This window comes from Cnephaeus nilssonii (genome assembly GCF_951640355.1).
Source record: "Cnephaeus nilssonii genome assembly, chromosome: 12".
NCBI classification, from domain to species: domain Eukaryota; kingdom Metazoa; phylum Chordata; class Mammalia; order Chiroptera; family Vespertilionidae; genus Cnephaeus; species Cnephaeus nilssonii.
Genome location: NC_137083.1, coordinates 585,929 through 601,209, shown reverse-complemented (window position 1 = coordinate 601,209; position 15,281 = coordinate 585,929). Strand labels below are relative to the sequence as shown.

The 15,281-nt window shown below is 67.3% G+C and overlaps 2 protein-coding genes across 3 annotated transcripts; one reads left to right on the top strand and one right to left on the bottom strand.

The window, feature by feature from the left end:
* The first annotated feature begins 3,003 nt into the window (after nucleotides 1-3,003).
* Nucleotides 3,004-9,399, top strand: IGFBP3 (insulin like growth factor binding protein 3). Of its 2 annotated transcripts, none has more exons than XM_079786499.1 (5): nucleotides 3,004-3,565; nucleotides 6,066-6,292; nucleotides 6,701-6,820; nucleotides 7,043-7,173; nucleotides 8,258-9,399. In XM_079786499.1, the coding sequence occupies exons 1-4, from the start codon at nucleotides 3,172-3,174 to the stop codon at nucleotides 7,166-7,168; spliced, it is 867 nt and encodes a 288-aa protein (XP_079642625.1). In that variant the 5' UTR covers nucleotides 3,004-3,171; the 3' UTR covers nucleotides 7,169-7,173; nucleotides 8,258-9,399. The 2 variants fall into 2 exon arrangements, with proteins under 2 accessions (XP_079642625.1, XP_079642626.1); XM_079786500.1 differs by lacking the exon at nucleotides 8,258-9,399 and adding an exon at nucleotides 7,414-7,679.
* A 1,746-nt stretch (nucleotides 9,400-11,145) lies between these two features.
* IGFBP1 (insulin like growth factor binding protein 1) lies at nucleotides 11,146-13,989 on the bottom strand. The gene is made up of 4 exons (XM_079786501.1): nucleotides 13,419-13,989; nucleotides 12,959-13,062; nucleotides 12,092-12,220; nucleotides 11,146-11,658 (listed from the first exon to the last, which is right to left on the bottom strand). Exons 1-4 carry the CDS (start codon nucleotides 13,786-13,788, stop codon nucleotides 11,521-11,523), a joined length of 741 nt encoding a protein of 246 aa, XP_079642627.1. The 5' UTR covers nucleotides 13,789-13,989; the 3' UTR covers nucleotides 11,146-11,520.
* Between the last annotated feature and the right edge of the window lie 1,292 nt (nucleotides 13,990-15,281).

The following is a 15,281-nucleotide window of genomic DNA, read 5'->3' as shown; positions in this document are numbered from 1 at the left end:
CTTTTTGGGGAAAAAAACACCAAGTCATCACTTAATAAAGAGGGCAGAGTTTTATTTCATTTTTTGTTCAATAATACTAACAAACAGCAGACTTTAATTTTGGCTGTTTAATAGCCCAACTGAACTCCATTACCCAAGAAGCTAAGAAAAACATTGTTTTTAGGTTTTCTTACTGGGTCATGCTATCTCTCAGCCCGCTGGACTTTCCAGCTTCCTTGGCACGTAACCCGTTTCTATTTTACGAGACGCCAGCTGTCCGGCAAGTTCTCCGAAGAGAGGGCGTCTCTCGGGGAAGGTCTGGGAGCCACTGAACCGGCAGGAGGGACAGGGTCCGCTCTCTTCCGTGTTCACTCAGGACTGCAGAGTGGGGGGGCGGGGACCTTGGAAGTGAGGGGACTGGGACAGACCTCCAGCAGTCTCGGATCACAATCCCGCCACCCCGCGTGGTGAGGGCAGCGTCTCCGATGTGTGCGTCGCCTCACAATTACTAAGCAGCTGAGCACCAAGTACCTTCACCAGGGAGACAGTCCTTCCCCACTCCCCGCTCCAGCTCCTGTTACTAAACACCAACACCAGACTAACCAGCAGTCTGATCAAGGGAACCAGCGTGTCACAACATTGAGCTTTATCCCATCCAAGTCCTCCCTGTCATAATGACACTCTGGAGTTCTTTCCTGGCAGTTTTGTCAAATAAAAATGACCACATATTGACATACTAGAGGCCCGGTGCACAAAATCCATGCACAGGTAGGGCCCCGAGGCCTGGCCAGCGATCAGGGCCGATCGGGGCCTTGGCGGGGGCCTCCCTTCACTCCGCACCGCCCCCTGGTGGTCAGCACACATCATAGCGAGCGATCCAACGCCTGTTCTCCCGGTCGAACTCCTGAGGGGACAATTTGCATATTAGGCTTTTATATAGAGAGATAATTCTCCCCATATCACTGCCCCAGCATTACTTTGCTGTTGCAAGATTTCACCAAAGAAGACGATGAGAGTCTATATAATACATTGTTGCTACGGGATAGTCGTGAGCGTTACAACGTAACCATCCGTTTTCCCTGGGGCATCCGGCAGGTGGACGCCCAGCTGGGGCCTGGAGCCGCCTCCTCTCCCACGCAAGGCCCTGGCTGGGGGCTGAAGGGCCAAGGGGACGGACTCAGCCATTCTCCAGGGTCCCCGTCCACCACTCAGATGGCCCCTCCGAGAAACGGGGCCACACTGACCGGCGGCCGGCGGCCCCTGCAAACACTGCAGTGAAAGGAAGCGGGCTGTGGCCTCGGGAATCTTTGGAGTCAGACCCCGGCTCTGGTTCAGAGTCAGGCCTCCGCGGCTATTTCGGGAATAAACGTGACCCCGGAGGGTTCCTTGTTTCCTTTAGGTTCCCAGTGAACTCGGAGGCCCTGTTCTTAACCTAACGCCCAGCTACGAGGAGGGTACGGCCAGGGCAGGGTCCCAGCGAACAGGGGCGCCTGGCCCAGCGCTGGGGGCTTGGGGGGGGGGCCCTCGGGGAGGGAGGCTGCGCTCTGCGGCCGGGGCGCCACCCCCTTTGCGCTCTCTTCTCGGTGGAGCCGGAGCCGCGGCTATGACTATTGTTTATGTGTTTGCCATGGGAACAGCGGCCTTTCCGGTCTGGGGGGCGCGCGCACACACACACACACACACACACACACGCACGCACGCACGGAAGAGGTGACCAGGCGAATGTCAGCTCCGCTGCTGCAGGTGGGCTGGCGGGTGGGGGGGGAACGCCGGGGGCCCTGACTGGCTGTTTCTGCCGCAAACCGCTCGAGGCTGCTCCCAGGCACCTGGGCACCGCCTGGGCCCGCGTCCAGTTTCAGCAGCGTGCGGGGAAGTCGGTTCCCCTGCGGTCCCGGTGCCGCGGGCGCCTAGGGCTGACCCACAAGCTCCTGGAAAGTGTCTGACCCCTTGGCTCCTGGACCGCGCGCGCCCTCTGTCGGTCGCATGGAGAAGGGTCGCGCGGACCGCGCCGAAGAGACCCGCTCGGAGTTGGCGGACGCGATTCACCCCATCTCAGGGCGGAGTGCGCCCCGGGCGTGCACCCTAGCGCAGTGTTCAGATTGCACGGAACAGGAGGACCCCAATGTCTCCAACGCAATGCACCGGAGAGAACTCAGCGCAGGGTCACAAGTGGCCGGGGAAAAGGGCAGTGAAAATCCCCGTGGTAAGGACTGCTTGGTTATTGATGGCATCTCCGCAGAGTCCGCGTTACTATTGTTAGTCCTTGGTTGTGGGTGGAGGCTCGGCCTGAAACCATCCTCGGGGGAAATACCTAAAACAGGTGAAATCTCCGACAAGCCCTGCTCAGGACCGCTCCACGCGGGCCCACTCTGCCCACTCGGGACTCCGGGGAGAGAGCCAGCGTGAGCCTCCCGCTTTGAGAAGCGACCCCCGGGGAAGAGCAAAGGCCACGTGCGCACTTGCAGAATCGCGTTTATGGGGCCAGATGTGGGGGTGCGAGTGGCCCAGCGGGAGCAAACGAAACCCTGAGACTTCGCTCCCCAGACGGACGCTGGTCGGACGTGCCCGCTCAGAAACCTCTCACGAATCCCCGGCCTCGGCCTTGAACTTGGGAAACTTTGCAAAGTGCCCCAGGTGAGGAGCAGCGCTCCCCGGTCTCCCTAACACAGGCTCGCGGGCGACCTCCCCCTGGGACGCAGACCGAGAAGGGCGGCGGAGAGCCCAGGGTGGCGGGGGCGGGCGGGGACGCTGGGGTGGCCAGAGCACCAGGGTGGGTGGGTGATGGGAGCGCCTGGGTCCTGGGGACCGCGGTGGCGGGGCGCCGGGCGTGCCCACGTGGAGCAGGTGCTCGGGCGGCCGCGCTGCGCACCCGGAGCCCAGAGCGATGGACGGGACCCCGGAGCCTGGTCTGCGCCTTCCCGCCCCCGTCTCCCCCCACCCCCGCGCGCCGTTCCGGGGCGTGTCCTCGGCCACTTGGGCTTCTATATAGCGGCCGGCGCGCCCGGGCCGCCAGATGCGAGCCTGGCGGTGCTGCGCTGAAGTCTGACCGACGCCCGCTCCGCTCCCAGCTCCCGGCCCCCAGCTCCTCGGCCCCCAGCTCCTCCGCTCCCGCAGCCCGCGCCGACCGCCGCCACCCCGTGCCCGCGCTGAGCAGCAGACCTGGCTGAGCCGCGGACCCCCGCAGCGGGCGCCATGCAGCCGACGCGCCCCGCGCTCCTGGCCGCCACGCTGGCCGCGCTGGCGCTGCTCCTCGGGCTGCCTGCGGCGCGGGCCGCTGCCGGGGCGGCGGGCGCGGGCCCGGTCGTGCGCTGCGAACCCTGCGACGCCCGCGCTCTGGCCCAGTGCGCGCCCCCGCCCGCCGGCTGCGCCGAGCTGGTGCGCGAGCCGGGCTGCGGCTGCTGCCTGACGTGCGCGCGGCGCGAGGGCCAGCCGTGCGGCGTCTACACCGAGCGCTGCGGCTCCGGCCTCCGCTGCCTCCCGCCGCCCGGCGAGGCGCGCCCGCTGCAGGCGCTGCTGGAGGGCCGCGGGCTCTGCGCCAACGCCAGTGCCGCCGGCCGCCCGCGCCCCCCGGCCCCGCCCGCGCCAGGTGAGCCGGAGCGGCCCTGGTCCCCCGCCCCGAGGGTCGTGCGTGGGGAGACCGGCCCCGCGACCCGAGGACGCCCGCGGGAGGGGCCCTCCACGGCCACTCCGTCCCCTGAGCGCGAAGTTCTTGTAAAATGCAAAGCGCTTTCGCCGCACATGGGCCAAGATTCGGAGGGAGGGAGGGAGGGGGCCCCGGGGGTGACGTCGGAGGGGAAGATCCGGGACAGGGGACCCCGGGCCCGGGAGCCGCGCAGCACGGGGACGTGGGCGTGGACTGCGCCGCGGGCTCTGGGACGCGCTTCGGTTCCCGCGAACTAGGAGCGAGCGTGTCCACGCCGCGGACGCGAGGGGCAGGGCGCGGGGACGCCGAGGTGAGCGGTGCGTTGTGGGAAGTGGTACCGCATTCGCACGGGCTTACGGTTCGCAAAGCAGGGTCCCCTCCGGGGCTGCCCCAGAGCCCGGCGCGTGGGAACCGGGCGTTCATTCGTGTCCTTTGCGGCCGGACCACCTGACCCGCAGGAAGAAGCGAGTCTCCAAGGTCCCTCCCCTCCCCGCCCCCCAGGCAGGACGGGGAGAGCCTGAACCCGGCTGCCCAGTCCGCACCCTCCCCCGTGCACCCCAACTCCTGCCTGTGAGGCCCGCAGACACGCCGGGCGCGGGGGCTGCGGGGACCGCGGGTTTGGGAGACGGAAAGGGATGGGGGAGCCAGGGCTGCCTAGAACTGAAGCCGAGGGGGTGCGTCCGGGGGAGGGCGCGGGGGAGCCCCTGGCGTGGGGCCCTCGGGTGGAAAGGTCAATGGGGTTGGCCCTGAGCCTCCACCTGACAAGTGAGTCCCCGGGGCGAGGCGTGGCCCTGCCGGCCGCGGGCCCCGTGTCTCCGGAGCGGCCGCGGCCCCGGGTGGGTGGGAGGTGGATGCGCAGGTCCCCGAGACGTGACCGTCGTGTTAAAGCCGCCAGAGGCTCTGTCCGGGGCAGAGCAGCCCCTGTGCGCCCCGGGGGCCGCTCAGAACGTGACTGCGGCGCTTCCTTCCGCTGCTGCCGGCTCCCGGCTCCCGGCTCAGCGGGCGCGGCTGTGACCAAGTGCTCGGAGGCGGAGCGGCGGCCAGGCTCCGCGGGGGCGCCGTTCACGGGACACTTCTCCGCGCTTCCCGCCACGTCCCGGGGCGCCGGGAAGGCGGGAGCGGGCTCATTTACATAGCCCCGCCCCGTGCCCGGGGCTTCCCCGAGGAAGGAAGGACAGGAAACGGAAACCAGCCCTGCCCGCTGGAGCCGGTCCGCGGTGCTGAGCTGTGTGCTCCCGGCCCGGGCCCCTCGGGGACCACGCAGCTCCTCCCGGGGGGCTGCTCCCCGGGTGGGGGCTTCCCTGGGGGCGGGGCTTCACTAGGGGGCGGGGCTTCACTAGGGGGCGGGGATTTTCCCTGGGGCAGAGCCCACAGGGGCGGGGCTTCACTAGGGGGCGGGGGTTTTCCCTGGGGGCGGGGCTTCACTGGGGGGCGGGGGTTTTCCCTGGGGGCGGGGCTTCCATTAGGGGCGGGGCAGCTGGAACCTCGGAGCGTGGAGCTGGGGCCCGTGGTCTCCCCGCCCCGCGGAGCCCGGGAAGCTCCCTCCCCGCGCCCCGCCCCGCCCCTGGGAGCCCCGAGGCCTGGGCGGGCGGCCGCCCTGCCGGCCAGGAAAGTTAGCGGGAGCGGGCGCCGGGCACCCAGGCGGAGCAGAGTGGGACCGGAGGGCCTGGGAGGTCGGGGGTGCGGCTCGTCGGAACGACGTGGCTGTGCGGACCGGGAGGGAGAAGGGACCCCACCCACCGCCGGTCACAGCCGCCCCAGCTCGGCCTGGGAAGGAGCAGCGAGGCGCTGGCGCCTCTCCAGCCACACGCGTGCTCAGTGCAGTGGGACCCCAGCCCCGGGGCCGCCGACACGCGGTCCTGTCGGGTTTTCCTCATTCGCCCTGTGGATCATGGGGGGGGGGCTCCCCGCAGGATGAGTGAGTGCCCCGGGGTGCGGCTCCGGGGAGGAGGGAGGGTTCAGGCCGCCCCTGGCCCGGCCAGAGCGGATTCCTGCCTCTCCCCGCACGGACTCCGCAGGAGGGTGCCCTCCAGGCTCAGCTCTGCCCCCTCCTGGCAGAGGAAGGGACGCCTGCCAGCGAGGCACCTACTTGGTCCAATCTCTTCTGAGCTCCAGGCAAAGCCAGTACCAGGGCTGCTAGTGTGCGGCTGAGACTCCATCGAGGTGTTTTCTTTTTCTTAAATATTTTTTATTGATTCCAGAGAGGAAGGGAGAGGGAGAGAGAAACATCCATGATGAAATAGAATCATGGATCGGCTGCCTCCTGCACGCCCCGCACTGGGGGTCGAGCCTGCGACCCGGGCCTGTGCCCTGACAGGGAATGGAACCGTGACCTCCTGGTTCATAGGTCGAGGCTCAAGGTGTTTTTCTTGAATGACTTGGGATGGTTGAATGACAGTGCCCCAGAGACGTGACCTTAGCTCCTGTCTCCGTGTCTCCCCAGGAAACGGCAGTGAGTCGGAGGAGGAGCACAGCGCAGTGACCGCGGGGAGCCCGGCGCTGACCGGCACACACTGGGCCCCCGACTCCAAGTTCCACCCCGGCCACACCAAGATGGACGCCATCAAGAGAGGGAACGCCAAGGACAGCCAGCGCCACAAGGTCCACGCGGAGGCCCAGAGCACGGTCACCCAGAACTTCTCCTCCGAGACCAGGCAGGACACAGAATACGTGAGCGCGCCGCCTCCTGGGGGCGGGGGGGCCTGGGAGCCCGAGGCGCCGGCTGCGCGTACCCCGAGCCGAGGCACACCCCGTCCAGGCACAGGGGCGGCTGCCAGTCTCCCAACGCCCAGAACAGGGACCAGACGGCCCTGCCCTCGGGGCGTCTCGGGGGCCGGGTCAAACACCGGGGCGCGCCCCGGCCTCTGTGTGGAGAAAGGCTCACAGCACCGGCTCTTCCTGTGCCCCTGGCCTCTGGGTGTCGGGTGACCCCGGTGCCGAGCCCCGTCTCGGACACACGGGAGGGGGGGGCGGTGTCCCCACGGGCGCCGTGATGGCTGAGTCAGGCCACAGGCACCGCTGGTCCCCCCGGGGTGCCCGGGCGGGTGGGACTTCATAGTGACCGGTCCACGCCCCCAGGGGCCCTGCCGCCGGGAGATGGAGGACACGCTGAACCGACTCAAGTCCCTGAGCACCCTGAGCCCGCGGGGCGTCCACCTCCCCAACTGCGACAGGAAGGGCTTCTACAAGAAGAAGCAGGTGAGCCTCCGTCCGCCGTCCGCACCCCCGCAGGCGACCGGGAGCCACAGCTGGGCCCCTCCTCCTGCCCCTCCCTCCCCCCCCCCCCCCCGGGCCCTGCTCCCCTTTGTTAACCACGAAGGGACACAGCGCCCTAGCACCTTCCCGCTGTCCCGGGTGGGCAGCCTGGTGGGCACAGGGCCTGGGAGCCCGGGGCCCATCACCTTCTCTGCTCCTCCGCAGTGCCGCCCGTCCAAGGGCAGGAAGCGCGGCTACTGCTGGTGCGTGGACAAGTACGGGCAGCCCCTCCCCGGCCACGACCCGCGGGGCCGAGCGGACGTGCACTGCGACAGCGCGGAGAGCCTGTGACGGCGGTAAGCCTGGGCCGGGCTCTCCATCGGGAGGGGCGGGGCTGGGCGCGGTCAGATGGAGGACAGACCTGGGACGCTCCCGGAGGAAGGACCGGTTCTGGGCCGCACAGGCAGAGGGTCTGGGCCCACGGGTCGGATCCTCGGAGGCTTTCCCTGGAAGCCCGATGGAGCCCTTTCTTCCCAGTAAACTCTCTTCCTTCAGAAGAACCTGTTTCTAAAATGGGATCTTTTTATTGATTGCAGAGAGAGAGAGAGAGGGAGAGACCAATGATGAGACAGAATCATGGATCGGCTGCCTCCTGCACGCCCCACACTGGACATCGAGCCCACAACCTGGGCCTGTGCCCTGACCTCCTGGTTCATAGGTCAACGCTCAACCACTGAGCCATGCCAGCTGAGCAAGAGCCTGTTTCTAAGTTAAAGACGTGTCTGTTTGTGCCCTCCCCCCCGCCCCCTGTAAAATGCATTATGGGTATTCTGATAATCTGTGGTTAATAGAATTTTAATAAAGTTTATTAAACCTAATTCAAACAATGACTTTTTAAACCATCATTTTGAAGAAGGCTATCACATCCAATATTCTCTTTGACTAAATGAGAGAGTTATTGGTGGGAAAAAGGAATAAATACGTCTCCTTTGGTGTCCTCAAGACAAATGTAAGTCAACAGAAGGAAATTTCATGTTTAGGTGTTTTCTTTCCTTGCAAGTTGGAAAAGGCAATTCTAATTTCGGGGTGACTGCGGAAGAACATGGCAAGCAGCCCAGCCGGCGGGGCCCAGTGGATGAGCATCAACCTATGAACCAGGAGGTCACGGTTCGATTCCTGGTCAGGGCACATACCCAGGTTGTGGGCTCGATCCCCCGTGTGGGACGGGCAGGAGGCAGCTGATCCATGGTTCTCTCTCATCATGGATGCTTCTCTCTCCCTCTCCCTTCCTCTCTGACATCAGTAAGGATATATATGTTTTTAAATTGCTAGCATCGGGCAGGACCTTCGCTCTGTGAACAGGCGGCCTGCCTCGTGCCCGGGGAGGGAGTGGAGACCCCCGTCGAGGAGTTAACCAGCGTGTTCCTGTCTCTGTTTCAGTTCAGAGGAACTCAAACACCGATTCTGCACCAAAGACGGCCAAGGCGGTGACAGCAGTGGCTACAGCCTCGAGTATCTCTCTTTCTCTGGCGAATCCGTTTCCTTTTAAACCCACGTTTAGGGAGAGACCCCTGAAATGCCTGGGCTTAGCAGTGCGCCGAGCGGCTTCCACTCCCCAGCAGCCAGGGAACCGCGTGATTTTTCTCGTCGCCTCTCCGAACCTCCCTATGAACTCAAGCGCAGGCCGGGCCTCACGCCACCCTGGGGACCCCGGTCGGCCGACGCAGCCCACCCGGGACCTCGCGCCCTAGCACCCCGCCACGTGGGCCTCCCGGGAACGCCAGCCTCTGCCCGGGGCGTCTGCGCCTCTGGACGCACCTGCTGGGAGCCAGGCCTCGCCCCTCCGCCCACCAGCGAGCTCCTGCCCTCAGGCGGCCCGTCCTGCTTGGGGACGCGTGGAGACCATGAGGGGAGTCTTGCCTTTTTTCTTTTTTAATGACCAAGAAGGTGCTCAGACCCGGGCACCTGGAGAAGTGGGTGGCCCGGCAGGCTCCTGGGGCACAGCCTTTGCTGGGTCCCCCAGGGCAGGGACGGGGTTGGGGGGGGGGGCAAAGCCACACCTTTGTCTTCAGAGGCGCCCCAGACAGCGGCACGATGCTCGGGGGGCGGAAGGCAAGGGTGTTTTCCCCTCACAACTCCAAGACCAAGGTAGATTCCGAGGATACGCTCCTCAGAGGCAAAGGAGGTTGTGTTCATCCCTCGCCACGTGCCCTCCGTGCACAATGTAACACGTATGAATAACCATGTATCTAACCAGAGACGGGCCCTGGGGTAACACATATGGATAACCATGTATCTAACCAGAGACAGGGGCCCGGGGGACCCCGGAGTCGCCCCTCCTGACTCACGTATTCACAGAGAAGCGCCTTCGTGAGCTGTCACCGCTGCGTGCACCCTGGCCCCCAGGTAACGGCCTGGACGCCACAGTCTCAGACGCCCGGCGGCCAGGCCGGGGGTCTCCAGACACGGCCTACCTTTCGCTTTCCTTTATTTTTTTAATCAAGTTTTCAGAAAGTATTTTTGAGAAGTCGGTCTCACCATGTATTTATAATTGGTTAATAAAGTGTTTGCCGTGAAAAGCGCTCACCTGTGTCCGCAGCCAGCTCGCGTTGGGAGGGCCCCACGCCCCAGGGGCGGTTCACGGTGAGCTCCCGTGGCCCGCCCGTCCCATTCCGGTGGGGTCTGGGCCGGGTCCCGGCCGGGCAGGTCAGCTGGTGCGCCCCAGGCCCTCGCCACCCTGGGGTTTGCCCCCAGCCTCCTGCCGGTCCGCTCAGGGGCACATGGGACCCGGGGCCTGGGGTCTGGGCTTGGAAAGGACCGGCGGGAGGGAGACCCGGGAACGCTGTGACTTCGGGGATCAGGGCGCACTGGTTTCTAGGACCCCCGTGCCTGGTCCTTCCTGCGCCCTTAAAGCGCCCAAGTCCGCCCTCACCCGCCTTGGGTGCGAGCACACGTGAGCATGCGCAGTCAGCAGGCGTGGTCAGAGCAGGGGTGGACAGAGCATGCGCAGTCAGCAGGCATGGGGGGGGGGCTGCAAAGCCCTGAGCCGGAAGTGAGGGCGCACGTGCGGGGGCGGGGCCTGGCGCCCACCGGGGTCAGGATCCCGGGCAGGAGCTGTGGCCCCCCCAGGTTCGCCTTCCTGGGCACACGTTGCACACCCCCGTCACCCCAACCTCCGCCGCAGCCACACCCTTGTCCACTCGCCTCCTAGGGCCCTCCTGCCACATGGCGAGCACGTGACCTGCCACCTGGTCTCCCCCAGCTCGCGCCCGGCGGCAGAGAGACCCCCACCCACCCCGCTCCCCTGCCCTCCAGGGTTCGGCTTACGGCCCACCCCCCCCCGCCCAGACGCGTGCCCTGGAGTGCGCATGCTGCTCCCCTCGCTGGGTCAAGGCCCCGCGGGTGCCAGGCACCCCTCCAGGGCTCAGCCGGCGATGGACACTGACCGCGACGGGCAGGCCTCAGACTCCTGCTCCGGCACCACCTGCCCCGAGAGAGGCCTCGCCCGGAGGCAGCGTGCAGGCCGCTCGTCTGTGACGTTCCCACCGGGAATCCTCGGGGACAACGAGCAGATGCAACTGTCATGTGTCCACGACATGCATGCGCACACACATGTAGGCACACACGTGCACACACACACCTGGGGGGGGCGGGCTGGTGTCCCCTGGCTCTGGGTGCAAGTTCTTCCCGCCTTGTCCCTCAGGAAGGCGACCCCTCCCCCGCGGTGGGTCGGGGGACAGGACCTGGTTGAGTCCTGTCAGGACATGGAACACTGAGTCACAGGTCACTCCTGGGGACCTGGCCGAGGGGGGGGGGGGGGGCTGGCAGCCGTGGGGTCTGAGGGGACGGGGCCCCGGGGAACGGCTGGGGGCTGTGAGAACAGAGATCTGCACCCACACACGCTGGGGGCTCAGACCCCGGGCACAGCCAAGGTGGGGGCAGAGTCAGGAAAAGCAGGCAGGTAGGTAACCCTTCGAGGGAGAAGGGACCCGAGGAGCAGGGAGCCTGGCGCTCCGGGCTCCGAGGTGCCAAGAGGCAGGCCAGCGCCCAGCAGGTGGCCACGCAGCCGTGGGGGCAGAGGCTGAGGGGAGCTGGCCCAGGAGTGTTTCTGCCAGAAACCCAGGCCTGTTTACCAGTGGAAGGGACAGGGCGGGGGAGTGGAGCAGTGAGGGCGGCCGGAGGTGGGCGGGGGGCCCAAGCCGGTGGTGACCGACACTGGGGGGCTGTTGGCCCGGCAACCTCAGAGGCGCAGCCGCTCTGGCAGGGGGCCGCGGGCCGCGCAGAGGGTGGGGGCGCACAGAGGTCCACGCAGGAGCAGGTGCTGAGAGGCCGTTTATTTGTGTACCTGGTGCGAGCCTGTGACAAAGCAGCCCTCACCTCCCGCACGCCGACCCACCCCTGGCGGGCTGAGCGCCGCTGCGCATCCCGGAGAGAACGAGGCTCCGAGTGACCGCGCTTCCCCGCGGGACTGTCCCAAGCTCGAGGACAGCTGGCTGCGAGTGTTACACCGGCTGAGCAGTGTCTGTGCATATAAAGTTAGCAGAGCGCGGGTTCTTGCGTAGAAAAATAAACTCAGTGAATAAATAGACTACAGCTTCGGAAGCAAGTAGCTGTGGAGTATACGAGAGCTCCCTCCCCTCACGGAGCTAGTGTGTCGGAGCACGAACACACCGTGTGCTTCAACGTTTCGCTGAAGGAACAGGTCACGATGCGTCTGCCTTCGGGAAATACTGATCGCAGTTGGGGTCCCCGAACACCTCCGTGGACCCCACGATCTTCTGCCCGTTCCAGGGGTACACGCACCAGCAGAGCCCTATCTCTCCATGCAGGGACACCATGCACTGCAAAACAAGGGGTGCCAGGTCAGAGCGGCAGCAGAAGCTGGGGGGACGGGGCCCCCTGCCCCCAACACCCCACGGAGAGCCCACGGCTGAGGGCTCAGACCCCGGGCACCACCCGCCCACCGGGACCGACCGAGGGCACACCAGCGCCCTCCAGGTCAGGTGTCCAGTGAGTCACAGACTCCATGCGTGTGCCGCGCAGTGCGGGTGTGCCCAGCGTGGTGTGCGTTCAGCTATCGGCTCCGGGGCCCCACCCTCGGGCAGGTGAGTGACGGGAACGCCCAGTGTGGTGTCCCCGGGGCTGACTGCTCCCCCGGCCAGAGGCTGGGCCTTCCTCACAGGGCAGGGAGGGGGGCCTGGGGGCGTGTTTGGGACGGGATGCAGTGGTGGGGAGCGTGGCTCTGCGGCTCGGGGACCCGCCTCCGTGGCTCACCTGCTTGGAGTGGTACATCCCGTTACTGTGGCAGTTGGGCATGTAGAACTTGTAGAGGCCGTCGGCCGCCTGGGTCTTCTCCTGGACCACTTTGGTCAGCACGTTGTACAGTTCTCGCCGGCAAGGGTCCTGCGACAGGCACACAGCATCGGGATAGAGGAGGAGGAAAGGGGGCTGTGTGGACTGGGGAGACCCGGGCCCGGTTCTCTGGCCTCCAGCTCTCGCCTGTCCCCAGAGGGCCGCACAGCTCTGTCTTGGGCGGTTAAGAGGGAGGTTGGGGCCCGCGCCCTCCCACCCGAACACCCCTGAACACCCATGGAAGCTAAGAGGTCTCCCCACTCTCTCCCCTCCTCCGCACGCCCCCCCCACCCCCACCCCCACCCAGAGGCCAGTGCAGGCTCTGAATGGAGACTTTGGTCGGGGAGATTTCTAGCCATTGACATGGAGGCCAGCACCTCTGGTCCTTTGTCCCCCTCGAGTGGCAGAATTAAACAGGGCACCCGGAGACGGGGAGGTGGGAGATGGGGGGGCGGTGGGGAGGGTCCAGTCTTGCAGGTGCAGGGCTGGGGGATGGACACAGGGCGTTGAGCGTGGACTTGGCGCCTTCAGCGGAGGAAGGCTCCATCGCACGTTGTGCCTAAGTCACCGCAGCCTTTCGAAGGGCGCAGATGTGACGGGGAGGGCAGCTCCGTCCTGTGCGCACTCTGTGCTCCGAGCCAGAGGCGCACCGCGGGGGTGGCCGGCCCCTCTCCACAGCAGAGTAGGGCCGCCCAGCGCCCTCCTAACGGCTCCGCAAAGCTCCGCTGTCCGTCCAGGCCCAGGGAGACGCCTGCGCCGCCCGCCCCCCCCCCCCCCCACCCGCCTCACCTTCGAGTCCTTGGTGTTGGAGATCCCGGCCTTCTGGATGGTCTCGTAGGTACTGAGCGAGCCCCACAGCGGGGACTCTTCCCCCGGGCTCTCCTCCTCGGCCTCTGCAGACGGAGCCCACGGCCGTGAGCCCTCCCAGGACGGGGAGCCACGCTCACCCCCCCCCCCCCCGTCCCCCCTCGGCTCCCCCGGGAGGGTCTTTGTCACCCCACGGAGCCGGCGCTGAGTCACATGGCGAGGGCCCCTCCCACCCCGTGGGTCAGCCCTCCTCACGGAGTCCACGGACCGCTCCATCTCCCCTCCCGGCCCAGGCCTTGCGTCGATGGGGCTCCTGACAGGCTTGGGCCCCAAACTCTGGGTGCTGGGGGGTGGCGCCCCTGGCTGTAGCTCTAGGCCGCCCTGTGCGCCCAGGCTCGCCCCCGCCCCTCCCCGGGGAGAGCCTGACGGAGGGAGGCGGTACCTGCGGCCTCGGCGCTGGGCTCGGTGACGGCGGTCTCGGGCATGCACACGCCCCGGCCCTGGGACAGCGCCCGCAGCGGCCGGGTCTCTCCGGGGCGCGCCTGGCAGCTGAGGCCGCTCTCGCAGCGCGCGGAGGTCATGCCGCACGCGTCGCCCTGGCGCAGGGCGCACAAGGTGCAGCAGCCGCAGCCGTAGGGCCGGGCTCGCTCCCGGCAGGACTCGGGCACCGGCGGGCAGGCCGCCAGCTTCTCGGCGGAGCAGGGCGCGCACTGCCACCGGTGGGGCCCCTCGGCGGCGGCCTCGCCGAGCAGGGCGGCCAGCAGCAGCAGGAGCGGCGCGGCGGAGGCGGCGGGGACGGCGGGCATCGCCATCGGGGCGGCGGCGGCGGCGGGAGGGCAGGTCCTGGAGGCGCTGGGCGGGGCGGCAGCAGGTGCTCGCGGCCCGGTGGACGCTCCGGGCGGGGATGCCGCTGGGAGCCGCGCGCGCCTTATAAAGGGCGCGGGGCGCGCACCTGCCGGAGGTTAATGATTGGCCGAGCGCGCGCCGCGGGGGACCGCGTTCCAAATAAGTTTGTTTTGCTCCTGCGCTCGAGGCCCCGCGCCAGGCGTGGGCGGGAGCGGGAGCGGCCGGGTCGCGGCTGTTTGTCCACTTGTTATGAGTTCCCGCCCCGAGCCCACGCGCAGCTCTACGCGGGAGCCGGAGCGCGTGGCCAGGGGCGCGGCTAGTTCTGTGCCAGAGGCGCCCAGGCTGGGCCACGGGAAGCCCACCGCCTTTTTCCCTCCCTCCCCCCTCCCTCCCTTCCTTCTTTCCTTCCTTCCTTCCTTCCTTCCATATTTTTATTGATTTCAGAGAGGAAGGGAGAGGGAGAAACATCAATGATGAGCGAGAATCATGGATCGGCTGCCTCCAGCACGCCCCCCACTGGGGATGGAGCCTGCAACCTGGGCCTGTGCCCTGACGGGGAATCGAACCCTGACCTCCTGATTCCTAGGTCCAGGCTCAACTGCTGAGCCACACCGGCCAGGCCCCCACCCCCGCTTTCAAATGGGGAAACCGCGGTTCGGGGAGAACAGGGGCGGCCGCTAAGGCATCAGCTGGCAGGTGGTTCTGGAGGGAGGAGGCTCCAGCCTGGAACTCCAGTCTCCCTGCCTTTCCCGGGAGGGGGACAGGGGAGCCCCTCCCAGGGCCATATGGGTAACTGCACCTCCAGAGACAGAGTGCCGACGCTGCAGGGACACCCAGACCCCCGGCACCCAGACCCCGGGCACCCAGACCCCCGGCACCCAGACCCCCGGCACCCAGACCCCCGGGCACCCAGACCCCCGGGCACCCAGACCCCCGGCACCCAGACCCCCGGCACCCAGACCCCCGGCACCCAGACCCCCGGGCACCCAGACCCCCGGCACCCAGACCCCCGGCACCCAGACCCCCGGCACCCAGACCCCGGGCACCCAGACCCCCGGCACCCAGACCCCCGGCACCCAGACCCCCGGCACCCAGACCCCCAGGGCACCCAGACCCCGGGCACCCAGACCCCGGGCACCCAGACCCCCGGCACCCAGACCCCCCGGCACCCAGACCCCCGGCACCCAGGCCCCCGGCACCCAGACCCCCGGCACCCAGACCCCCGGCACCCAGACCCCCCGGCACCCAGAGTCCGGGCACCCAGACCCCCGGCACCCAGACCCCGGGCACCCAGACCCCCAGGGCACCCAGACCCCGGGCACCCAGACCCCCCGGCACCCAGACCCCCGGCACCCAGACCCCCGGCACCCAGACCCCCCGGCACCCAGACCCCCGGCACCCAGACCCCGGCACCCAGAGTCCGGCCACTGGGACTTTCTGACCCAGACCAGATGCGGTC

What these genes read in the sequence shown, in the direction of transcription:
- IGFBP3 (XM_079786499.1), top strand. Translation starts at nt 3,172, where the DNA reads ATGCAGCCGACGCGCCCCGCGCTCCTGGCCGCCACGCTGGCCGCGCTG. An exon ending in CCAGGCAGGACACAGAATAC is followed by an intron (nt 6,293 to 6,700) that starts GTGAGCGCGCCG and finishes CCACGCCCCCAG; the next exon opens with GGGCCCTGCCGCCGGGAGAT. An exon ending in GCTTCTACAAGAAGAAGCAG is followed by an intron (nt 6,821 to 7,042) that starts GTGAGCCTCCGT and finishes GCTCCTCCGCAG; the next exon opens with TGCCGCCCGTCCAAGGGCAG.
- IGFBP1 (XM_079786501.1), bottom strand. Translation starts at nt 13,788, where the DNA reads ATGGCGATGCCCGCCGTCCCCGCCGCCTCCGCCGCGCCGCTCCTGCTG. An exon ending in GCCCAGCGCCGAGGCCGCAG is followed by an intron (nt 13,063 to 13,418) that starts GTACCGCCTCCC and finishes CTCCGTCTGCAG; the next exon opens with AGGCCGAGGAGGAGAGCCCG. An exon ending in GGATGTACCACTCCAAGCAG is followed by an intron (nt 11,659 to 12,091) that starts GTGAGCCACGGA and finishes CTTGTTTTGCAG; the next exon opens with TGCATGGTGTCCCTGCATGG.